The 25,683-nt window shown below is 38.0% G+C and overlaps 1 protein-coding gene across 1 annotated transcript; it reads right to left on the bottom strand.

Annotated features, from left to right (window-relative positions):
• Positions 1 to 978: 978 nt before the first annotated feature.
• Positions 979 to 23,064, bottom strand: LOC113132806 (mucin-2-like). The gene is made up of 50 exons (XM_026311148.2): positions 22,960 to 23,064; positions 22,735 to 22,773; positions 22,379 to 22,640; positions 22,159 to 22,273; positions 21,431 to 21,521; positions 21,247 to 21,353; positions 20,942 to 21,161; positions 20,719 to 20,844; positions 20,220 to 20,337; positions 19,991 to 20,129; positions 19,787 to 19,891; positions 19,610 to 19,679; positions 19,379 to 19,516; positions 19,084 to 19,248; positions 18,904 to 18,998; positions 18,655 to 18,781; positions 18,296 to 18,551; positions 17,478 to 17,586; positions 17,223 to 17,374; positions 16,984 to 17,122; positions 16,762 to 16,869; positions 16,489 to 16,668; positions 16,170 to 16,409; positions 15,867 to 16,023; positions 15,564 to 15,692; positions 15,181 to 15,331; positions 14,730 to 14,773; positions 14,453 to 14,641; positions 12,763 to 14,363; positions 11,875 to 12,699; positions 9,967 to 11,736; positions 8,613 to 9,867; positions 7,833 to 8,047; positions 7,195 to 7,366; positions 6,813 to 7,057; positions 6,467 to 6,650; positions 6,081 to 6,285; positions 5,805 to 5,983; positions 5,640 to 5,709; positions 4,922 to 5,058; positions 4,803 to 4,834; positions 4,546 to 4,714; positions 3,921 to 4,025; positions 3,782 to 3,822; positions 3,468 to 3,590; positions 2,954 to 3,052; positions 2,736 to 2,864; positions 2,421 to 2,460; positions 1,955 to 2,078; positions 979 to 1,837 (listed from the first exon to the last, which is right to left on the bottom strand). The coding sequence occupies exons 1-50, from the start codon at positions 23,039 to 23,041 to the stop codon at positions 1,660 to 1,662; spliced, it is 11,751 nt and encodes a 3,916-aa protein (XP_026166933.1). The 5' UTR covers positions 23,042 to 23,064; the 3' UTR covers positions 979 to 1,659.
• Positions 23,065 to 25,683: the final 2,619 nt, after the last annotated feature.

The following is a 25,683-nucleotide window of genomic DNA, read 5'->3' as shown; positions in this document are numbered from 1 at the left end:
ATACATACTAAAGCATATTAGGCATATCTAACACAGCCCAGGGTTTCAAATGGCTTATGGTGATGAAATTTACTACAAATATTAGTTTGGACTGCTAAGGCAGAATATCAGCTAAGTAACCTTATCGATTATTACTGCCATTTTCAAGGGGCTTGTGTATGTTCTTCTTTGTTTATTTTTTTGTGCTCACAAAGTGAATACTAGCAATTTGCTTATTCAAATTATCACCAATGACTAAAACAGGTGAACTTTTTTATTGCACTGAAGTACCAGTGCAATATGAAGGCAAAAGTATACGCAATACACTTATTTCCCCCATTAGATTTGGATGACGTATCCACAGCAGGGCAAAACAAGAGAAACAGTAAATGCAACTGTTTTAGTTATGTAGGGTAAACATACAGTATATATGCCTGTGTAAATTTTAGAAGTGTGATGTGCAGAAAAATATTTTAGAGCTGGTAACTTCCAAAAGTACTTTTTGAAAGTGGACTCAGTGTACTGTATACTGGTATAGTGGATTTATATTATCAATATTAAATAATATATGAAATAATACATTGATCCATCCATCTATCCATTATCTATACTTATTCCTATTTAGGGTCACAGGGATCTGCTGGAGCCTATCTCAGCTCTCTTCAGGTGAAAGGCAGGGGTACACCCTGGAAGTCCATCACAGGGCCACATATAGATGAACAACCACACACACTCACACTCATTCCTATGGGCAATTTAGAATCACCAATCAACGTGACATACATGTTTTTGGCCCGGAGAAAACCATGCGAGCACGAGGAGAACGTGCAAACTCCACACAGAAAGGCCCCTGCTGGGTTTTGAACCAGGAACCTTCTTGCTGTGAGGCAACAGTGCTAACCACTAAGCTGCCTACAAAAATATACATTTAAATTGAAATTAAAACATTCTCCTTTTCATGTAACATTCAAGTCCATAACAAATATACAAGAAATAAGACATTAGCAAACCTGTTTAATAACACCAAAGAAAAGATTTGACAGATACATCCGATATTGGAAAAAGAAAGCTTAGTTATTAATTGTTACACTCATTTCTATATATATTATGAATTGAATTATGAAGTGGTGCTGTTAAAATAATGATCACCATGAAAATTCATTAAAATGAAAATTTAATCAATTTCTTACATTTTCAAGATTTTACCACAAACATAATCCTGTACTCTATGGCTAAACTAAGTGGATGTTTTGCTACAGTGTACTGTATATCTTGAGCAATTCTTGAACATTTCATTACTAATTTTTTTTGCTATGAAAGAAAGAAAAAAGACTGAAAAAGACTGAAAACACCTCCACAATACCTCTTCTAAAGCTTAAAGATTCACCATCAAACAAATATGTGCTGGAATTACAAGGCAACTTTAAAACCCCTGTTTCTGATAATAAATGAGAAAATGTTGACAATCATAGATAAAGTACAAAGGTATCAGTACTACTTCAGAACATCTCTGCCTGATTCTCACAGGTGTATGTATTTGGTGTGCCTTCACATATTGCTTCATTATTATCTAGTAGTTTTACAGAGGAACTGTTAAAGTTTATTAGTATAGATAGCATGCAATAAAAGTATATTATTCTGATCCCTTCAGTAAAGCGTAGATTTTTTCTACTTTCTGCATTAGTTTTGGGGCTTCTCAGTACATTCAGCGACGTGGCAGCCGCACTTGTCAACTGAAATGTAGGTGTGCTTTGTCTTGTTGCCACCAGAGCAAATCATCTCCACTTCCTTCTTGGTGGTAGCCATTTCTTGACAGCATGTGCACTTATGCATCATTTTCAAGCTCTTTGCAGAGTACCTGTAAATGAAAAAAAAAAACATCAATGTAATCAAACATCCAAAAATTATTCTTCACAAGAAAGCTGGGCAGTAGTTTGTGTCCTGAGCCCTTCAGATAATTTCTCCTAAATCTCACATTGATGAGGATGCTCCACAGGATCCCTCACACGCTGTGATTTCCACAGGCACAACTGACTTGCAGTTGCCTTTCTCCAGATAGACGGTGGTCCTGTTCATTTGACAGTTGTGTCGAGGTGTACCTGTGAAAGACACGTGAATAAAGTATCTAATATATTAAAAAAATATCAGTTAGACAATACAAGCCATTACAAATCTATTTTGATCTGTCTGTTATTTGTGCAAAACAGTATTGTAGGTTCAAATTGACCATAAATATGTAGGCAAATTTTCCACGTGACCCATAAAGTATAAGCTTGAGACTACTTAAGATGTTATATGGAGTGTTATATTGTCTTTTTTGCCACTGTTGACACAGACTACAAGTAGCAATTGATGATAGAAAAAACAAATTCCCATTTCACTTGAAGATAGTAGGAAGTATCAGGGAGCAATTAAATAATTTGATTTAATCAAATACTTACAAGTTTTGCAACAACCATTCATGTCAGTTTGTTCAGTTCCCTGTAATAAAGACAAAATGGACCATAAAAGGCACAGATGCACAGATATTTGTATTGAATTCAATGGAATTGCTTATATTACCAGTGTGTAACATAAGAATAATCTATTATATCATCTATATATCTATATGGAGAGAGAGCGAGAGAGAGAGGTAGACGGAGATTGAAAAAAAAGAAAGAAATAATAGATAGAAATGTGAAATATGAAATACTATAAACCAAAAATAAGGACATAGGACAAATAGTATGTAATTGTTTTCATTTCATTATACTCACAGGAACACAGTTGTCTGGATCAAATTCAGGACATGTTGTTTGGTTTTTATAGATTATCAGATCATCCTTCACCTTCTGACACTCATACTTGACACACTTGTCATCTGGTGGTGACCAAGACTGAGAAGGCTGTTGGAAGTATTGAAGAGGTCAATAAGAGAACAACTCTGACTTAATAACACAATTTAATGTTACCTGCACAGTACATCGCTACTTACCTCAATAATTATAGGAGGGGAGTCTGGGAATTCCATAACACAGCTTATCTTTTTACATGTTCCACAACATTGTCCAGGTTGCTCTTCATACACATAGCCCTGTTTGAAACAAGTCAATGTAGTCATTTAACTTACAGCATGCTCTTACTCAAAAAGAATGAATGCAATTACATTTGTGATGCTAACAAAAATCAACATCAGCATCAATCTCTGGAATTATAGTCCCTGTTACTCATGATAATTTTTGATAATTCCTTTATTGATTCCATTTATTGCCACTTTAATGAAAATAAATATTAAAGACAGACATCTTAAAACTGGGCAAAAAAAGGAAAAATGCATTGCAATTTGTATGGCTAGATACCAGATATGGAAAAGTTTAGTTTAACCTTTTGAAAAACTGATTACGTAGTGCAACAGTCATAAATACATTTGTAGATTTCTGAAAAAGTGAATGAAAGACTCTAGATTTCCCATGTTAAATATTTTTGTGTAACACATAATTTCACTGTACCTCTGAACACTCCTCGAAACAGTCTCCTATAACACATGTAATTTTGTTCAACTTGCTGTTGGGATCCTGAGTGTCAGTACAGTGGCATATTTCACATGGGCTTTTGAAGAACTGTATGCCAGGCTGTAAACAATAAAAATCAAAATCTGAACATATTTTTAAAAAAAGATAATTTAACTGAATCTCAGTGTGATCTGATGATCAGATATATTTATCTTAAATATTAGTCAGTAGATTACATGTAATTTTTTATAATAAGACAAGCAATTATAGTTTTAATAATATATGTGGAGAGAAAGACAGGGAGAGCTTACCATGTACTCAGTATCATTAAAAACACAGACACCTTTGGGCACTAGATACAGCAAGAATACAAACAATTATGATCACATTTAATCTATATGCTTAGTATGTTTCACACACCAACACCATGAGAAAGTGAGCAGAACTTACCACATTGGTAAGAGGGGCAGCAACTATCATTAGACATGTTAATCTCCAACTCGAATCCCAGGTCACACTTCTGTGATGGCAATGAACAGTTGCTCTTATCACATTCTGTTGTAAATAAAATGAAACAAATAATAAATGTCAGATGTAGCAAATGAAATTAGTGAAATCATGAATGCAAAATATGTCAATTGTTAGATAACTCAAAACAAAATGACAATCTGTGAAAAAAGTGGCTTTTAAGTGGAGAATAAAAGGAAATCCTATTATGTTTAATGATACAGGAAATGCAAAGCAATTTTCCAGACAGTAATTTCATATATATAACTAGTTAACTGTTTTGCATCTTTTATACAGCACATCGTACCCTTGGACAATAAGAGACAGAGTATTAAAAAGGAAGAACCTAGAACACAAGCCAACATAGCAACCTATAGTCTTTAGTCCTTGGGTCAAAAATGTTGGAGCCTAAACTTCCACTGATGCCAAGTGTTCTCTGTGAAAACTGAACTGATCCTTGTCATGGAGTGCCCCATTAATCAGTGTTTGAAAATTCTCTTGTCAGGTTTATCATACCTGTTCATGTTAAATCATTATACCAGCCAATGTTAAGTATTCTAACACTCACCACATATCTGTTTCTCACAGCAGTCCACTGTGCGGGTCACCAACACCTCACCCTCCTCGGTACAGGTAACTGGTTCTTGTGTGGCACATGTGACCGGCTTACACTGAACACTCAGAGTGGCCTCATCACAGCTACACTGCTGACAACCACTCTGCCAAGTCTCACCATACTGTTCGAGTAATGCAACAGAATTATTGACTTAACAGCAACAAAAACACTGTAAATGATGAGTAATATACATGTATTGCTGCACTTACCTTTTTAGGCTGCCCATCAGGCCCAGTGCAACCTTAAAGAAGAAACATAAACAATCACTTTAGATGTATATTTATTAATTAGGAATTACATTTTTCCACACCACAGAGCGCGCTCTTACAGGAGGAAACACAGATGTCCGAGTTTGAACTGAACAGAGTCAATCCCTCTGGGCAGAAACACCCCTCCGTGACGAGACAACCTGTGTCCTGGTTGGCGTTTTCAGCCTGGCATTGTTGTGTGTACTTTTCATTGTACCTAAATATAAAGACAATTGATAGTGGAAAAAACTACCATTAATATGATCAGAATTAAAATGGAGAAGTAATATGTATAATAGAGGGCAGACACGGTACTGATTTTCTGGCTCTAGGGACTGTCATGTAGCCGAGGCTGAACTATCATATACTAACAGCCTTTTGATTTCTTGCAGTTAAGGTTTGTATAGACATTAATGATGCAAAGATGACGAATCTCATTGTGCCAATGTGCCATAGTAAGGTTGACATTTGTGTTTTTGTCATTTAAGCATTTTTAATACATTTAATATTTTTATGAACATCTCAGGATTGATTGTCCTCAATCAGGTAATAACTTTTCATCTAGCACAGGCATTAACTAAAAATCTTCTTTCATCAAATGCATATAACTAACATTAACAGGTATACTAAAATAAGATGAATATGTTATCATGATATTGTCATTACCATGTAAGCATTATTACTATCAGCATGTTAGTATGCATGCTGATTTTTGCATTTAGCCGAATAACAGGCTGACAGAGTTGCTATTATGACTGTAGACTTGAATTGCTTGTAATATTAGAACTGATTGATTACCTTGCATTGCAAGTTGGTACAACAGTTGGCCCACAAGGTTTGTAGACTTTATTTCCTGGACATTTATAGTCTACAATAGAAAAAAAATGGTTTCAGTGTTAAAATGTTGGAAAAACACCATCTTAAAATAACACAGTTTACTTTCTACTAAAAAAACTCTCTTACCGCACTGTCCATGTGTAGCGCTCCTCCAAGGTACACAAACAAATGCTTCAGCACACATCATGGCGTATGCCTCCAGACTGGAACAACCCACGGTGGAATTTGGCATGTGGCAAACATCAAATTTACAGGCCTCATAGAAGTGTGTCGGTGGGACTACACTGTGACATTTCTCAAACACCCTTAATGCACAAATTAAAGGAAGAAGGTTGTTACTCAATATGATACTGCAGAATAACCTGACATTTTATGTGTCATGTTTATTCTGTATATTCTTACTTGCTGATCAAAATTTCGCAAATATTGGGTTTGCAGGGTTCTGGTGTTGGTGTTCGTGTTGGTATTGGTGTTGGTGAAGGTGGGACCTCACAGTAGGACTTATTCTTATCAGGTACTTGCCAGTGGTTTGCCATGTCAGAGCACGAGGGGTCAATATCACCATTCGGTAATCTGCAGTCATTTTTCCTGTTATTGTCACAGGTACCTTGAAAATAAATATTAACATGGCAGATATTACAGCCAACGTGTTACCACATTTGGTACATGCACTGGCACTTACATATTTCATCCAGCACTGTTTATACATGTTCATCTATGAATGTAACATGCAGCCTCATTTGCTTTTCACCACAATTATGCTAACAGCAAACTGATTCTCTGCTTACCGCACTGTCCCTCCGTGTTGCCATGGAAACGAGAAAATGGCAAATCAATGCTGAACAAAAGTCCTTTGAACATCACAACTGCTTCAATTTCTGGGATTTTTAGAAGTAGCTCGATTGCTGTACTTGTGACAATGAAGTCCTTATTAGAGTAAGTTGGGAAAACCTGTTTGTCATCGACGTACACCTAAAAAATAAAATCAGAAGATTTTAAGACTTATGTTCTAAACAGGCCTCAAATTTCTTTATATTCACTGCATATAACACAAGACAATTATTTTAAAAATGTATAATATAAAATATTCAGATAATTAAAACAATTTAAGGACATTTGCTGGATGATATTTACCAAGTTTACAGTCTTTGGATTTCTCTTCTGTGTAAGAATAATTTTATAGTTTTTGTAATACACTATTAAGGCCTTAGCACAGGTCACAGTTCCAGAGGGATCGCAGTTTTCATTGTCTATTATGACCCTGAAATTGTATTTGGGCTGAATCTCTTTGACCAGGACATAAGTGCAGTTTTTCTGGAAGCTGTAATATTCTCCATCAAATGTCACATAGTGAGGATCTCCCCAGCCAGAGCACACACCTACAAATATTAGATCAATATTACATTTAGTATTACATTCAAGAAAAACTGTTAAATACAAATATTGCATCTTGCCTATAGTTTGTGTCACAGTTTTATGATGTTGCTTAAATGTAAATATTTTCATGTGAACTTACATTTGCATTCATAGTGGAAACAGCAGCCCGCTTCATCATAGACTCTAACTGGTGGCTGCTGATTTTCACATTTAGGAATGGTCACTGGTTCACATGGGACATGTTCTGTGATCACTTTACCAGCAGAACATGTGCCTTTGGTACAATTGTTTTCCTTCCAGGACTCACCATCCTGCAAAATGCAAAGTAGTATTTTTAGCAATTGATACAATATATGCGCTGGCATTATATTCTTTATTGAAATATAAGTCAAATTGTCATTTCTTCTTACCAGTAAATTATTCTATTTTTAGAGCTAGTTATATAATATTGCCACCTAGTAATGTATGTTGTATTGTGGTGTTGGTGGTTTGTTTGAATGTGGTTTTATGTCAACTAAGACTTCAGTATGGATCTTTGTTGTGAGATGTTTTAGCTGAAAAACACTCACAAATCACTGTCTTAATGTGGAGAGGAATTTTCATCAAGTGTTGCTGCATTTTACTGTTGATAAATTCACTGACCACTCAAGAGACGAATGAGAGTAGGCACTGAAAGCTACTTCAGAACTAAACTAAATGTAAGCAGTGGTTGGTACATAATGACAGTTTTCAATTTTAATGAACTTATAATAAGTTACTTTAACTGAAATCATATACCTTCCTAGGTGGTTTCAGATATGAACAGTCAGGTGACACTGTGGTTTTAGCAGCTGTTGTAGAGCCTGTTTGTGTTGTAGTGCTAGAACTTGTGGTAGGTGCTGGTGGAATAGTAGTGTGACATGGTCTAGCAACCTTCTCAACAGTGCATGTCAGACTGCAGTATGCAGTAAAACACCACCCTTCTCCATCAGTTTTATTGTACATGAAGCTACCTGTATGAGAAAACAACATGACAGATCAAAATGGCAAATGTCAGAAAAACAAACAAATAAGATAGGGTTAGAATCTTTGATCTTTTTGTCAATATTATGTTTGTAAATAATATTAAAAAAGGCCTGAGATAGACTGGTCATCTGACACAGATTCACATAATATATGAATTGCATAACTAAAGTCCAGAGTAAAGTAGGGATGATAAAAAGATCAAACTTGCTAAAGGTGGTTACATATTCCTCCCCTGTGCATACCAAAGAGTAAGAGTCAATTTTGCAACAATAAGGTTAAGAAACATCCTTCCTGAACTGAAAACAGCCAGTGAGGTTTGTTCCCAGGCTTGTCTTGCATATACTAAATTAACATCAAATTAATGAAATGTTAGATATTTACATATCGTCAAAGTAAAAAAGAAATGCAGGAAGAGTCAAATCAACCTCAGAGCAGAAAAGCTTTTTGGGGAAGACCACTTGTTATCATCAGGATGTGGCAGATCACATTATAAAGACATTATAAGGAAAACACTGAAATGAAAATATATACAATGAACAGGACATTTCTTACCAGGGGAGAAAATCTGATTCATGTACTTGCAGAAACATGGTAGACGAGTTGAAGGTGTTACAGTGGGAGTCTCAAAAGTGGACTGTCCTGTTGTTGCTGCAGGTGTAGTGGATATTCCTGTGGTTTTTGGGGAAGGTGTGCTTGTAGTTTCTAATGTGGATTCTGGAGTTGTTGTTGTTGTTGAGGTGCTGGGCTTTTCTGTGGTTGTTGCATTGCTAACTACATGTCCTGTTGAAACGCCTGTTGTAAAAGCTGTATTTGTAACTTCAGTCATTGTTGTGGTTTTTGTGACTATAGTGGGTGGAGCTGTTGTAACTTCAGACGTTGTTGTTGGGAGTGTTGTAGTTGTGGTAACAGTAGTAGCTGGTGCAGGTGTAGTGGGTGGAGCTGTTGTATCTTCAGACGTTGTTGGGGGTATTATTGTAGTAACAGTAGTAGCAGGTGTAGTGGGTGGAGCTGTTGTAACTTCAGACATTGTTGTGGGAGTGGTAGTTCCTGTTACTTCTGTGGTTGTGGCAGAACTACTTGTTACTGAGGTTGTAGTGGGCACTCCTGTACAACATCCGACTCGAATTTCATAGTCAAGACAAATAGGAGGTATCTCTTGGTCTTTGTTATAACAGATCAGTCCATCAGTTGGGCTGCATGTCACATTTTGACCTAGATTTTCTAAAGGTACGTCTTTATATTGTTTTGCTCTGCATTCTATTTTTAGAGGTTCTGTACAAAGACTCAATTCTGGGTTAGTAATTTTGTCTATCGTCTCATACTCTTTGCCATCTGGGAATTGATCAGGGTAATGGTTATTGATCCAAGCTGACCACTGACAAATGGGTGGGGTGGTTGTTGTTGGGAGTGTTGTAGTTGTAGTAACAGTAGTAGTAGGTGTTGTAACTTCAGACGTTGTTGGGAGTGTTATAGTTGTAGTAACAGTAGTAGCAGGTGTTGTAACTTCAGACGTTGTTGGGAGTGTTATAGTTGTAGTAACAGTAGTAGCAGGTGTTGTAACTTCAGACGTTGTGGTTGGGAGTGTTGTAGTTGTAGTAACAGTAGTAGCAGGTGTTGTAACTTCTGACGTTGTTGTTGGGAGTGTTGTAGTTGTAGTAACAGTAGTAGCAGGTGTTGTAACTTCTGACGTTGTTGTTGGGAGTGTTGTAGTTGTAGTAACAGTAGTAGCTGGTGCAGGTGTAGTGGGTGGAGCTGTTGTATCTTCAGGCGTTGTTGGGGGTGTTATTGTAGTAACAGTAGTAGCAGGTGTAGTGGGTGGAGCTGTTGTAACTTCAGACGTTGTTGTTGGGAGTGTTGTAGTTGTAGTAACAGTAGTAGCAGGTGTAGTGGGTGTAGCTGTTGTAACTTCAGACGTTGTTGTTGGGAGTGTTTTAGTTGTAGTAACAGTAGTAGCAGGTGTAGTGGGTGGAGCTGTTGTAACTTCAGACATTGTTGTGGGAGTGGTAGTTCCTGTTACTTCTGTGGTTGTGGCAGAACTACTTGTTACTGAGGTTGTAGTGGGCACTCCTGTACAACATCCGACTCGAATTTCATAGTCAAGACAAATAGGAGGTATCTCTTGGTCTTTGTTATAACAGATCAGTCCATCAGTTGGGCTGCATGTCACATTTTGACCTAGATTTTCTAAAGGTACATCTTTATATTGTTTTGCTCTGCATTCTATTTTTAGAGGTTCTGTACAAAGACTCAATTCTGGGTTAGTAATTTTGTCTATCGTCTCATACTCTTTGCCATCTGGGAATTGATCAGGGTAATGGTTATTGATCCAAGCTGACCACTGACAAATGGGTGGGGTGGTTGTTGTTGGGAGTGTTGTAGTTGTAGTAACAGTAGTAGTAGGTGTTGTAACTTCAGACGTTGTTGGGAGTGTTATAGTTGTAGTAACAGTAGTAGCAGGTGTTGTAACTTCAGACGTTGTTGGGAGTGTTATAGTTGTAGTAACAGTAGTAGCAGGTGTTGTAACTTCAGACGTTGTGGTTGGGAGTGTTGTAGTTGTAGTAACAGTAGTAGCAGGTGTTGTAACTTCTGACGTTGTTGTTGGGAGTGTTGTAGTTGTGGTAACAGTAGTAGCAGATGTTGTAACTTCTGACGTTGTTGTTGGGAGTGTTGTAGTTGTAGTAACAGTAGTAGCTGGTGCAGGTGTAGTGGGTGGAGCTGTTGTATCTTCAGGCGTTGTTGGGGGTGTTATTGTAGTAACAGTAGTAGCAGGTGTAGTGGGTGGAGCTGTTGTAACTTCAGACGTTGTTGTTGGGAGTGTTGTAGTTGTAGTAACAGTAGTAGCAGGTGTAGTGGGTGTAGCTGTTGTAACTTCAGACGTTGTTGTTGGGAGTGTTTTAGTTGTAGTAACAGTAGTAGCAGGTGTAGTGGGTGGACCTGTTGTAACTTCAGACATTGTTGTGGGAGTGGTAGTTCCTGTTACTTCTGTGGTTGTGGCAGAACTACTTGTTACTGAGATTGTAGTGGGCACTCCTGTACAACATCCGACTCGAATTTCATAGTCAAGACAAATAGGAGGTATCTCTTGGTCTTTGTTATAACAGATCAGTCCATCAGTTGGGCTGCATGTCACATTTTGACCTAGATTTTCTAAAGGTACATCTTTATATTGTTTTGCTCTGCATTCTATTTTTAGAGGTTCTGTACAAAGACTCAATTCTGGGTTAGTAATTTTGTCTATCGTCTCATACTCTTTGCCATCTGGGAATTGATCAGGGTAATGGTTATTGATCCAAGCTGACCACTGACAAATGGGTGGGGTGGTTGTTGTTGGGAGTGTTGTAGTTGTAGTAACAGTAGTAGTAGGTGTTGTAACTTCAGACGTTGTTGGGAGTGTTATAGTTGTAGTAACAGTAGTAGCAGGTGTTGTAACTTCAGACGTTGTGGTTGGGAGTGTTGTAGTTGTAGTAACAGTAGTAGCAGGTGTTGTAACTTCTGACGTTGTTGTTGGGACTGTTGTAGTTGTAGTAACAGTAGTAGCAGGTGTTGTAACTTCTGACGTTGTTGTTGGGAGTGTTGTAGTTGTAGTAACAGTAGTAGCTGGTGCAGGTGTAGTGGGTGGAGCTGTTGTATCTTCAGGCGTTGTTGGGGGTGTTATTGTAGTAACAGTAGTAGCAGGTGTAGTGGGTGGAGCTGTTGTAACTTCAGACGTTGTTGTTGGGAGTGTTGTAGTTGTAGTAACAGTAGTAGCAGGTGTAGTGGGTGTAGCTGTTGTAACTTCAGACGTTGTTGTTGGGAGTGTTGTAGTTGTAGTAACAGTAGTAGCAGGTGTAGTGGGTGGACCTGTTGTAACTTCAGACATTGTTGTGGGAGTGGTAGTTCCTGTTACTTCTGTGGTTGTGGCAGAACTACTTGTTACTGAGGTTGTAGTGGGCACTCCTGTACAACATCCGACTCGAATTTCATAGTCAAGACAAATAGGAGGTATCTCTTGGTCTTTGTTATAACAGATCAGTCCATCAGTTGGGCTGCATGTCACATTTTGACCTAGATTTTCTAAAGGTACATCTTTATATTGTTTTGCTCTGCATTCTATTTTTAGAGGTTCTGTACAAAGACTCAATTCTGGGTTAGTAATTTTGTCTATCGTCTCATACTCTTTGCCATCTGGGAATTGATCAGGGTAATGGTTATTGATCCAAGCTGACCACTGACAAATGGGTGGGGTGGTTGTTGTTGGGAGTGTTGTAGTTGTAGTAACAGTAGTAGTAGGTGTTGTAACTTCAGACGTTGTTGGGAGTGTTGTAGTTGTAGTAACAGTAGTAGCAGGTGTTGTAACTTCAGACGTTGTTGGGAGTGTTATAGTTGTAGTAACAGTAGTAGCAGGTGTTGTAACTTCAGACGTTGTGGTTGGGAGTGTTGTAGTTGTAGTAACAGTAGTAGCAGGTGTTGTAACTTCTGACGTTGTTGTTGGGAGTGTTGTAGTTGTAGTAACAGTAGTAGCAGGTGTTGTAACTTCTGACGTTGTTGTTGGGAGTGTTGTAGTTGTAGTAACAGTAGTAGCTGGTGCAGGTGTAGTGGGTGGAGCTGTTGTATCTTCAGGCGTTGTTGGGGGTGTTATTGTAGTAACAGTAGTAGCAGGTGTAGTGGGTGGAGCTGTTGTAACTTCAGACGTTGTTGTTGGGAGTGTTGTAGTTGTAGTAACAGTAGTAGCAGGTGTAGTGGGTGTAGCTGTTGTAACTTCAGACGTTGTTGTTGGGAGTGTTGTAGTTGTAGTAACAGTAGTAGCAGGTGTAGTGGGTGGAGCTGTTGTAACTTCAGACATTGTTGTGGGAGTGGTAGTTCCTGTTACTTCTGTGGTTGTGGCAGAACTACTTGTTACTGAGGTTGTAGTGGGCACTCCTGTACAACATCCGACTCGAATTTCATAGTCAAGACAAATAGGAGGTAGCCCTTGGTCTTTGTTATAACAGATCAGTCCATCAGTTGGGCTGCATGTCACATTTTGACCTAGATTTTCTAAAGGTACATCTTTATATTGTTTTGCTCTGCATTCTATTTTTAGAGGTTCTGTACAAAGACTCAATTCTGGGTTAGTAATTTTGTCTATCGTCTCATACTCTTTGCCATCTGGGAATTGATCAGGGTAATGGTTATTGATCCAAGCTGACCACTGACAAATGGGTGGGGTGGTTGTTGTTGGGAGTGTTGTAGTTGTAGTAACAGTAGTAGTAGGTGTTGTAACTTCAGACGTTGTTGGGAGTGTTATAGTTGTAGTAACAGTAGTAGCAGGTGTTGTAACTTCAGACGTTGTGGTTGGGAGTGTTGTAGTTGTAGTAACAGTAGTAGCAGGTGTTGTAACTTCAGACGTTGTGGTTGGGAGTGTTGTAGTTGTAGTAACAGTAGTAGCAGGTGTTGTAACTTCTGACGTTGTTGTTGGGAGTGTTGTAGTTGTAGTAACAGTAGTAGCTGGTGCAGGTGTAGTGGGTGGAGCTGTTGTATCTTCAGGTGTTGTTGGGGGTGTTATTGTAGTAACAGTAGTAGCAGGTGTAGTGGGTGTAGCTGTTGTAACTTCAGACGTTGTTGTTGGGAGTGTTGTAGTTGTAGTAACAGTAGTAGCAGGTGTAGTGGGTGTAGCTGTTGTAACTTCAGACATTGTTGTGGGAGTGGTAGTTCCTGTTACTTCTGTGGTTGTGGCAGAACTACTTGTTACTGAGGTTGTAGTGGGCACTCCTGTACAACATCCGACTCGAATTTCATAGTCAAGACAAATAGGAGGTTGCCCTTGGTCTTTGTTATAACAGATCAGTCCATCAGTTGGGCTGCATGTCACATTTTGACCTAGATTTTCTAAAGGTACATCTTTATATTGTTTTGCTCTGCATTCTATTTTTAGAGGTTCTGTACAAAGACTCAATTCTGGGTTAGTAATTTTGTCTATCGTCTCATACTCTTTGCCATCTGGGAATTGATCAGGGTAATGGTTATTGATCCAAGCTGACCACTGACAAATGGGTGGGGTGGTTGTTGTTGGGAGTGTTGTAGTTGTAGTAACAGTAGTAGTAGGTGTTGTAACTTCAGACGTTGTTGGGAGTGTTATAGTTGTAGTAACAGTAGTAGCAGGTGTTGTAACTTCAGACGTTGTTGGGAGTGTTATAGTTGTAGTAACAGTAGTAGCAGGTGTTGTAACTTCAGACGTTGTGGTTGGGAGTGTTGTAGTTGTGGAAGGTCTCAGTGTAGTGAAGGTGAGAGTTGTTGTCACAGCCGTAGTTGTAACAGTTTGAGTGGGAGATATGTGCGTTGTTGCTGTGAAAAAGAAAAATACTGTGTTATTCATAAAATAGGTCAGAATTAGCAGAACAGGCTTATACTGGAAATTGGGCTGCCTTTCTTACCAGTTGTTGAAAAAACAAAAGGTGTTGTTGTTGGTGTGGGAGTAGTAGTTGGATTGCAAACTCTAATGTTTCTATTAATATTTCCATTGCTTCCACAAACAGCAGTGATACATGTTCCATCTCCATCATGTGTTTCATAGACAATATCTCCATACTTGTATATACGTCCTTTATATGAGCAAGTGCAAGCTGTAAAACAAAAACATTACATTACACAAATGTTTATCTTTTCAAGAACAATCATCACCATAACTATAATATGATTTATTCTATTCACCTTGAACCTCATAGCTGCACTCCATCTTTGTTGAAGAACAGTAACTGTAAAATGAAGAAACTCACCATTAAAATATGTAAAAGTATTCTATGTATATTCCTTGATGTTGATGTTTTATTTTTGATAACTGTCTAAGTATAATTTCATTTACATAGTGTTTTCCCCAATGCACAATTAGTAAAATGCTTCTGGAAATACACAGCCTGAAGTTTCCCATGCTAATTAATATTTACATCCATCTGTCATCAATTTAACTTCTTTTTTAAACACTACACACTTAATGGACACCAATTCTGCTACGTTTTGGCACATGGCCCCAGATTCTGGATATAGGGGAATGAAAGTGCATACTATCCTAATAGAACAGTTATTGTAAAAACAAACAACAAACTTTTTTTTTTTTTTAAATTTTGCACCAAATTTTGCATTTTCGACTAGGAAAGTTTCATACCAACTGTGACAATTTTCCTTTGGAGGCATTAACTCCCCGTCTTTATAATGTTGTCCTTCATCATCATAACAGCCACATTCTTCCTTTGGTACACACTTCATGGTAGCTTCTTCCAAATAAGGTCGATCAGGAGGACAACTTGGATAGCAGCCTTAAAAAGTTACATATTATTGTGAATCGCAAAAGTAAAACAGAGTAGGTGCAGATAGGAAGTTGACCTTAAACCTTGTGATCAACTCAAAGTGGTGAGACAGAAGAAGAAAAAAACACCATCAGTAACACAGCAGCAAACACAACTTTTTCTAAAGTCCAGTTCTGTTTAACTGTGGGGCTTTACAGAAAAACCTGCATGTATGGGCATTCACATGCTGTGTTATATGTACCTTCTAATGGTGGGATTTTATTGTAGCATACTCCAGAAGGATTCCTGCATGTTTTCATGCATGGTTTTCCACAAGGCTCATAGTGCCACTCACACTCCCCATCAGGGTTGTAAAAATCACAGAATAGAGCTAAAGAAACAAAAGAAAAGAATATTAGTAGAGAAGTCATCATAATAAAATGAAATGAAGGCTTGATTTTGTAAACTTTCTAACTAAAATGAAAATGTTCACTCTGACAGGTGATGCTAATGTACATTGCATTACCTATTGATCTCCTCTCGTTAATACAAATGTAACACTCACGGCAAATTGTGGGAGTTCTCCATTTGACGCAGGCTCCAGCCTCATTACAGGCTGCTGCATAAGCTGCTACAGCTGCACAGAAACATTCACAATCTCCTCCTGTATTGCAGGCACATGTGTCGCTCACACAGGCATCATAATAGCTTTGGGGGTCCACCTTTTTAAAAAAGGCATTGTAAGAAGATGCTGAATTATATTCTGGTAGCTAGAGAAAGTCATTGTGTTGGCAGGTAGCTAACTGCAATTACTTTGAGATTTGAGATTATTGCCATGCCAAGTGTGACTGTTTAGCAGCTTTCTTACCTTTGAATGGCAGGTAGAAAACACTTCACTGTTGATAATGCTGCAGTGTTTTAATGCCCACGCCTGCCTGTGTGAGTACAGACTGCAGGGATTTTTTGGTGTGTCTGTCATAGGACAAGTAGGCGACACTCTCCAGCTGTTTCCAAACTGAAGTGGGTCAACTACAACTTCTTTGTTTCTCCTGGTGAAATCGTTTTTGATATTCCCATCATAATTCCCACACAGGCCACAGACTTTGCCCTGGGATGAAATTGGATTTAGTTAATTTAGAAAATGGCAATTAACAATAATCAAAGCACCTTTAAATTTGCTCACCCACCTTGAATGCAGAGTTAAGTTTGATCAACAGTGTTGTCCTCCTATTCCAGATGAGAACAAGCCCATTCTTTGCCTCAATGACAAGATATATACCCATAGTGTTGATATGATAGGGTATGTCCACCCCATTACTTTGTTTGATAACTCTGACATTTTCCTCTGAAAGAATAATTTCATTGTTCTGAAAGAAACAAAAGATACTCATTTGCAATGCTGCACAATTATTTTCAAATGTTACAAATGTTCTTCAGTCATTTATATTAGGGCTTTATACCCCTAAGAAAAGCTTGATAGCTGTGGAGCAGATGCTTTCACTTGTTCCACATGGGATGCTTTCAGTCAGAATCCTGAAGGTGCCATCTGTATCATTCCCACAGTGATCCTGCAAGATTATTAATATTAATGTTATTAATGATATTAATGTTGTTATTAATACCAGTATTACAGGACTGACTTTAAACAATTAACAAAACCCAAAAGGGAGAACATATTATACCTGAGCAAAGACGTAGCCACACTCCCCATTGAAAGAGAATCTCTTCTCATCAAAAGTGATATAATGGCCTTCTCCATAAATGGTACAGGTTCCATCACATTCATCATTTGTGCATTCCCATTTTCTGCTTTTGCAAGTGCTGTGATATAAGAAGATGAAGTAAAGTCACCATATATATCTCCCATTATAAAAAGACACAAAGGTGAATTGACACAGCACTACATGACCAAAAGACTCACCATTTATTGCAGTCCACATTGATAGTCTCTCCAGACTCATAGAGTTTTCCATTATATGTGCAGGGACAGGCCTCCTCTTTAATACAACCTCCTTTGCCATCTGACAGCAGGCCAGCAGGACATACACAGCCTGATACACACTGTGTACTGACCTATACAGTGTAACAGTAAAGTATAGTTTTGAACATGTGAGGCTGCTGCTTTAGTATGAGCACAGTGGTTAACAGCGATCATGAACCAGCATCACATTCTTACACAGTCTACGTCCAGTGTCTGGCAGCTTTTCTGACACTCTGATCCCAGGTCACTTGGCTTTGCACTGGAGCAATTGAAGAAAACCATTGGACTGGTGCATGCTGAGGACAATGATAGTTATGTTAAAAAAGGTACTACTTGGTATGCATGGTGTTGCTCATGGATTGCTTGGTATTGAAAGTATACTAAGATAAACTTGAGTGCGTTGTACTTACGTTCATTTCCTGTACATCTTAAGTTTCCACCATAGCAGAAGCTGAAATGTATTGAAAGATGGACGAGGTGGACAAAGCAGAGAAAGCAGTTTCATGTTATTTTTTTTCCAGCTGTTGTTCATTGTCTTGCTAAAGAAAGAAACAGTCTAAAAAGTGGTTCTCAGTGGTTGTCATTGCACATACTGAATGAAAAAGCAGCATTCTCCTAGACAGATCACTGGTTAATCACACATACAAACAATTCATATTTGTCTGGGCATTTCAGAGATTACAAATCAAGCAACAAAATCTTGAGAAATCATAATAGAAAATGCATGAACACATTTGGTCAAATACCAGACTTTCAGCTAAAGATTATTTTGTTTTACATTAACTTTAAGTAAAGCCAAATTTTTACAGATTCTGTGTCATGTCTTTGTAAGAAGTTAGGTTGTGGAACATGTTAACACCCATCCTTGCACTGACCAGGAGATGCCAGAGGGACTGCCTCATTGTACTGGGTACTATGGTACCCTTTGAGTCCACATGAAATTAATGAAATGCCTACAAAAATTAAAATAAAAAAATGTTTCTATCATATTCTGCAAAAGTTTGATTACTCACCAAGATTGTCCATGAACTCTGGCGACCTGGTTGGCGTGCACCACTGTGTCTCCGAGATAACAAGAGCACTGTGAGGCTGACACACACTCTCTGTTCTCATTTAGGTAAGTTCCTTCAGCACAGCCGCAGCCATCAAGGGGCGTAAATTCAATGCCGCATGTTAAGTCTGACTGACTGAGAGAGCGACATGTACGACCACAGCTTGTCATCTGGTATTCATACACAGAATTGGAAGGACAGTCACTTGTGTATTTCTCTGTGGGAAGGGAAAAATAAATCACTCAATGTTTGAATAATAAACAGATAATTGATGTAGAGGTTTAAGTTATTTCTCATTTGATAGTTTGACTTCAACTTACGACACATGCTGTCCCTCCACCCGTTCAGAAAGACACCTTCAGCAGCACAAGCATGGACATAGGAGGATATGGCAGCACACATGGAGTCCTCACTGTTTTCACCATTACAAGTGTCATAAATACAGGACTGCAAAGAGAAGCAGCAACATGGTGAATTAATGCTAAAATTGTGCAGTTGTGTAAATATGTAAAATATTTAAACACACATACACATAGACTAGACTGCATACAAAATTAATCCTTACTTACAGCTCTATAGACCTCTGGGTTTATTTTAGAATGGCACCGGGCAAAAATCCCTTTTGGGTCAGAGAGTAAGGGGCACCAGTGTTTGGCATATTTCTCTGCAACAGCAACCAAACATGTTTATCAGTAGAGTGTCAAGAATAACATGACGTTATAGTGTGAAGCATAATATATGTGACCTACCTTTGTCTATGCTTAAAATGCAGGGGTCTCCAAGTATGTTTGTCACATCAGGGCAGTTTGTTTTGGTCCTCCATGTGTTGGCAAAAGTCCAGGCTGTCCCTTCAATTAATCCAGTTGTGGTTCTGAAGTCATCAGCTTCTACATCATTAAAATCTCCACAAAGGCCTGCAAAAAGATAAAGATACTTAAAGTCCCTGCAACCCTGGACAGAACATGGACTGATGGATGGACTTAATAAAAGCTTCACTGAAAATGTTTTAGCTATAATCAAATGTAGTCAAGAATTAAAACACACCCTGGAGTTTTCCTTTGTTGGATACACTGGCTTTGATGTAGAGCTGCACAATGGGTGTGAGCTGGATCTCAAGATCAAGTCCATAGGTGGTGTGGATTACAATGAAGAATGTTGAAGGGCTCCAGATTGTGATGTCATCTGTGGGGAAAAAGCATTTACCATTAATTAGACAGTGTTTTAATTTACTCAAACTGCTAATATTTCACAGGAAAGTGAACAAAAACAAGTCACCCATGGTAAGAGGCAGTTGAGACTGCACTTTGTTATAAGAGACCTGGCCATTGGCTTTAATTACGATCATCTGCAGGGAGAAAAATGACAAAATTACTATTAAAACCATTAGGAAACACACAGACATGATCCTGCTTCTGTGGTATAGAGGTGAAGTACAATCTACTGTAATGTTACCTTCTGTTGAGGCAGCAGCAGAGTGACTGCAGTCAGGCAAGATGATGTATCTGATTTTTCACATTTAACCAGGTCACCAAGGACACTGAAAGTGCCATTACTTTCCTAAAGTCAAGAAGATAAAAATATGCATATTTACAATGGTCTTATTTCCATATAATTTACTTCTGTGTTCATAGATTAGTTTTATTTTGAAGGGCTCACCTTGGAGAGAACAAAATTGCAGTCTCCATGGAAAGTAAAAGTTTTACCATCGTAGGTGGAGAAGTGGGAGCCACCCCGTATGGAGCAGATACCTGGACAGTCCATTTCCATACAGCTCCACTGACCATTAGTACAGGTGCTGACAACACAGTTTAGTAGTTTAGTTCAACTGGACAGAGCATCTTAAACATGTTGTGAATGTACAAATTATATTGAAAAAAAAAATCACCATTTTTGACATGCGTTTGAATGTGATTCCCCTGGTTTGTATGGCTTTCTATTGTGTAAGCAGGAGCACTGATCAACAGCAACACAGCCACTTTGTGTGATGTCGTCAAAGACAGTCCCTTGGGAGAAAGATAATAAGATGTTAAACCATATATGTGTGAGTATTTCAGAATAAAAACTATACTAAATTGTGATACCTATCTCCATACACTGGCGGTGATACATATGCAGCAACTAACAGTGCAATATGATTCACAACCCAGTCTTGATGCAGCGCATTCACAACCTTTTTTTTTCATGATCTGTACAGCTGTTCTCTACAGTAGTATTGCCTATGATTTAGCTCCATAATTCTGAACACTAAATCTTACTCCATGTCAAACAAAATTAAAAGAAAAAAATCAAATAATTTTATAGACTGAAATCAAAAAACACTAACACATCTGCTGGCCTCCTTACTCCTGCTGAATCTATGCAGGTTTTAAAATCAGGGAACTTACCAGATGGACAGAAGCATCCATCTACACAATGATCCTCACACATCTGGCTTCTCTGGGGGTTGCTGCAGGTGTCAGTGCAGGGGCTACCACATTCTTTATACTCCATGTTGGATGGGCATGTTTTTCCTATTCAACATAAAAATACATAAAAAAAGATTTAATAAATAACTACTGTGAAAACATCAATGTATGAACGTGCACATTTCCTTGTCCCTGTTCTTACCACACAGTTCTGGGGTCTTCCATTGCCCTGGTGTACCGCCTGCATGAGCGCACTGACGGGAGTACTCTGAGATGGTCGAACACAAACACGAATTACTGCTGCTGTTACAGTTGCACTGGTCCTGCACACAGGCTCTGATGAAGGAGTCAGTATCAATCAGGTTCTGACAGCTGAGGAAAGCAGGTCCTGACAGCAGGCGCTCACAGAGAACAGCCCTATTCTGTGGGTCAGAGTACATGACATATTTAAATTGTACTTAAATGCTCTATATAATATCATTTGAAGACAATGTATTCTTCACATACGTTTTTTGCACAGGTCTTTTTAGCTGGAGAGGGGATTTCTTCACACTTTTCTGTTGTACCATCAACTTTCCAGGCTGTTCCATATTCTTCAGGTATTAGAAAGTACCCTGTATTTAGAGAAAAAGAGGTTTTAGCAAATTCTGTGTAATTCAGTTTGTTATGAGCTTTATTATTTAGTATTTACCTGCTTGGATGAACTCATCATAAATCGGGACTCCGTTGAAGTCACCACACAGGCCACAAGTCTCATTCTTGAATTTTGCATCTAGCTCGACCTAAAAATCAGACAAAATTATATTTTCAAAGTTACATTTGTGTTGATTTTTCTACTGATGTTGAATGTCAGTGATTGTGAATTGTTCTTATTAACATCAATAGAAAATGGGTTTTTGGTACCTCTGATATTTTTAATTTTAGTAGTATTTAGTTTTGCAACATACAAACAGATACAGAAATTCACATGAACTCAAACTATATTTTCAAACTATATATATGTCACAATATAATAGTCTTTACATCAGTTACTAAATATCAATTAATCAAATTATAATAATTTCATTCATTTCTACATTCTGATCACTTATTAATTTGCCATTTGCTCATTGCCATTTCAATAAACTGATTTTCATACTTAAACAATGAGGATATACCACAATACAGTAAACATAATTAAACATATCCAGAAAGATCTAGAGGTTGAGTCATGGAAAGTGGACTTCTAGTGTTTAGATTGAAATGTTCCACTACTTCTGATTCACCAACTGGGTGCAGAGTGTGTGCTCCCTGGAAGACATTTGATGTGTTCTTTAACTGTTCACGAGCCTATTCAGACCAGGCAAAAATGTGCCCAGTTGCCATGACTCAACGTCTAGATAACTTCACCTGGACAATTGAGAATCTTCACAGACATACCCAGAAAGAGTCTTGTTGATTCCACATGATGACCAGACCCAGCTTTGCCTCAATTTTGACATAAGACTGAGTTTTTTTGATTGAAATGCCAGCCTGGCTGAAGGGTAGAGTGGCACTGGAGGGGACAGAAATCATTACAGTTAGATGATAATGCAGTAACCTTTACTGTAATCAGTCCATCAGATGCCAGTGAAAACTTCCATTATCAAAACTGACTTACAGTTTCTCATTGACTTTGATGGCATTGTCAGCTAATTCCACAATGACCCCCTCCAGTCTCATGGTGACTTTCTTAATGGTGACGACCCCATTTATCTCCTGCCGCCTGAGCTGAATATTGAAATTCTCATAGCTGCCCTTACACTGGGATGCAAAGACATAGTTGCAAGTGAAGGGAAGCTGGAAGTAGTCTCCATCAAACGTCTTAAAATGGTAGTTTCCCCATGTACTGCAGAACTGGTTGTCGTGAGAGGGTCTCATTTCTAGTTTGAGAAGACAAAATTATATTTTATTTGTAAATTTAAATACACTGTAAATAATGTTTGATTCATTGCTTCATATTTTTAAAAGCATTACCTGTTATAACTGGCATTTGAGTCGTCATCCCAAGCATCACTTAAAATAGAACAAAGGCATAAAGTCCTTAAACATCATTGTAGTCAACAGTCAGATAAGTACAGAAATTGTTATAATTTATACGATCATGAATTTTCATAAACACACGTTAACTTAATCAAATATTCCTCTTTACTTGTTTCAGCTTAGTACAGTTTTATGAATGTAGGTCTCATCAGTACATACCCATGTTGGCTGCAGACAGTCCAATGCAGAGGGTGAGCAATGGTATCACCCACTCAAGTGGCATCCTGGCCATTCTCATCATTCTTGACTAATCCCTATCCTGAGTGGAATGGTTGAGCCAACTGGTACCACACTACCAGTACCGTCTAATATAATTCACTAGGTGTTTGCAATTTAGGAGGGGCGACCTTTGCACCCTTGTTAACCGCAGTTTCACACATATCATGCATGAAAAGGTTTCTTGTTTTAGTTGTCTACATCCTGAAACATTAGTCATACTTACACTCTGCGACTTTTTAAATAAAATAAACGTAAAAAGAAATTTCAAAAATCTTCTACTACACCAAGAAAATAATTATTTGTTTTGCAGTCTTTTGCCGAAGGAATCATAATATTCATTATTAAAACAGAAAAACAAGAAAAAGAACAACACAGGATATGAAATGCAAATTAGATCCTTGATTACCGTCATCCTCTGCTTATAGTGTCAACTTCAAATACCATGGAACTGGTGTCATAATCAGCTGTATATGCTCTTGTCAGACAATGACATTAGATCATCCATAATTACTGTTTGTAATTTACCAAAGGTGTTTAATCCCATTTTAAATTTTCCTATTTACTGTTTTAGCTCAAGATCTTAAAAAACAGGGAAAAAACTAAGCAGTAATTGTAGCATAATTATAAAGAAACAAATTAAAATAAAAATGTTATACCAGAATCCCCAGATTTAAAAATGTAAAACATAACATAAACATAACAATTTGGATTGCTGTCAGAATGATTCTAATCTTCCTCCATAATATTTGTTTGACAACCCCACAATTTCGCAACAGACAAAAATTACAGTTGTTTAATAAGATCTCCTTCATAATTTTATAATCCTAACAGTAGTGACTTTGATGTCAGCTTACTATAATGACTATAATGGGGTTTGGTTTCTTCACAAGCTTTTCTGTTATAACGTTTGCTTGTAGATTTGTCATAATGCAACATTTAGAGGTGTCAGGTACTCTTTAAGATTGGTTAATGCATCACAGTGGTGTGGTGGTTAACATTGTTGCATGGATAGGATGCAACAATGGATGGATTGGATGGATAGGTTTTGTTAATCAACCAGTTGTTTTTCTTTCAGCTGGTCCCTTTAGGGCTACTGTCCTGCAGGTTTTCCAAGTGTCCCTGCCCTTTCAGTTTCTGTGGCTGAACACACCTGATCCAGGCAATCAGCAGTGAGTAGGGCAGAGCTGTCTGGAAAACAAGCAGGATAGTAGCATTAGAGGACCAGGGTTGGAGACCTCTGCTTTAGGGGTCATCACAGTGGATCAATTGATCCTCACTATTAATTTGGCACAGGTTTTACACCAGATGCCTTTTGTGATGCAACCTTCTCATTCTCCTCGGGCATAGGACCGACACTAAGACCACACTGGCTTGTGCAACCTCGGTAGCTAAGGCTAACCCCTATCACCTGGTCATCCAAGGTGGACTCCCATTCAAGTACTAACCAGGTTCGGCCCTGCTTAGCTGCCAAGACCTGACAGGACCGGGCATCACGGTATGAAAATCGTATTTGACAGTATTTGAAGTTAGGAAGTGTTTGTTCAGATTTGGTAAGAGAATATGTTACATTATTTGAATTGCATGTGGACCATAAACAAGACAGGATGTTCAACTAATCCTAGATCCTTAATAATCGTCATTCTCTACTTGCAATGTCAACTTAAAATACAGGAAACTAGATATCATATTTAGATGCAAACACTCCACCTGTCAGGCAGTGACGTAGGAAAGTACTCAGTGCTCAGTGTAGGCCTATAGTGGTGACTTTGTAGGTGTAGCCCAACCTGGTGTTGCCCATTTGACTAGGTTAAGGGACTTTTGTGTATAATTTGCATACTACAAAAGTGATGTTATAGAACTTAATTCCCTTATTAGTCCCACAATGGGGAAATTCCATTACCACCCAAGTGGTGTTCACAGTAGTGAAAATATTCTTTATATGTCTTCAGATGAGAAGACCATACTTTTTACTTAATTTTATTACCATTTCTTATACAGAGCTCAGATAATATCAGATGAGATGCAGCCAAAGCTTATTCCTGTAAAGCATGGCGCACTAGGTAAAATTAATATTAACTACTGAAATCAAACAATTCTTCCTAATGCCAAAGGTGCATCAAATGCAAACGCATCCTGTTAAATATACATAAGATTACTGGAATAAAACACACAAAGGCACAATCATCAACAGGCTTATGAACTTTAATGAGTATATTTAGTTGCACACATCAGATATTTGATTATACTAGCTTGGTAACCCTTAGAAATTTTATCACTAAGCTATAAGTTTTTTAAGTTGGATCCCTTCAATGCAAGAGAAAGTACCATGAAGGAAAACACAGCAAAGGATAGCTACAGTCTATTATGAATTTTATCTGTCACCCAGCAAAAAGAACAGAAACACCAATGCATAAAGTTTGAAACCACCTCCAACCAAAAGAAACCACCTCTTCAAAAGCTAAAAAAGACACCATGACATCAATGTGTGCTGTCATCATGAGGCTCAATCTGAGAGTCTTGGATAATAAATGAGAAAGTGATGACAAGGGATTCTGAAAGTACAAAAGTCTAGTGTCCAGAAGTGAATGCAACAGTTTATGGCTATTTAGCATTACTGACATACACCATAAAGGCTTAAGAGGGAAAAGTAATACTCATTTTGAC

Source organism: Mastacembelus armatus, chromosome 6 (assembly GCF_900324485.2).
Source record: "Mastacembelus armatus chromosome 6, fMasArm1.2, whole genome shotgun sequence".
Lineage (NCBI taxonomy): Eukaryota > Metazoa > Chordata > Actinopteri > Synbranchiformes > Mastacembelidae > Mastacembelus > Mastacembelus armatus.
The sequence above is the reverse complement of the archived record's forward strand: the minus strand, read 5'-3'. Positions and strand labels throughout refer to the sequence as shown.

Excerpts from the sequence above, each read along its gene's own strand:
- LOC113132806 (XM_026311148.2), bottom strand. The coding sequence starts at position 23,041 with ATGATGAGAATGGCCAGGATGCCACTTGAGTGGGTGATACCATTGCTC. Across the intron at positions 22,641-22,734 it reads TCAAATGCCAGTTATAACAG|AAATGAGACCCTCTCACGAC; the intron begins GTAATGCTTTTA and ends TTCTCAAACTAG. Across the intron at positions 7,367-7,832 it reads ATCTGAAACCACCTAGGAAG|GATGGTGAGTCCTGGAAGGA; the intron begins GTATATGATTTC and ends TGCATTTTGCAG.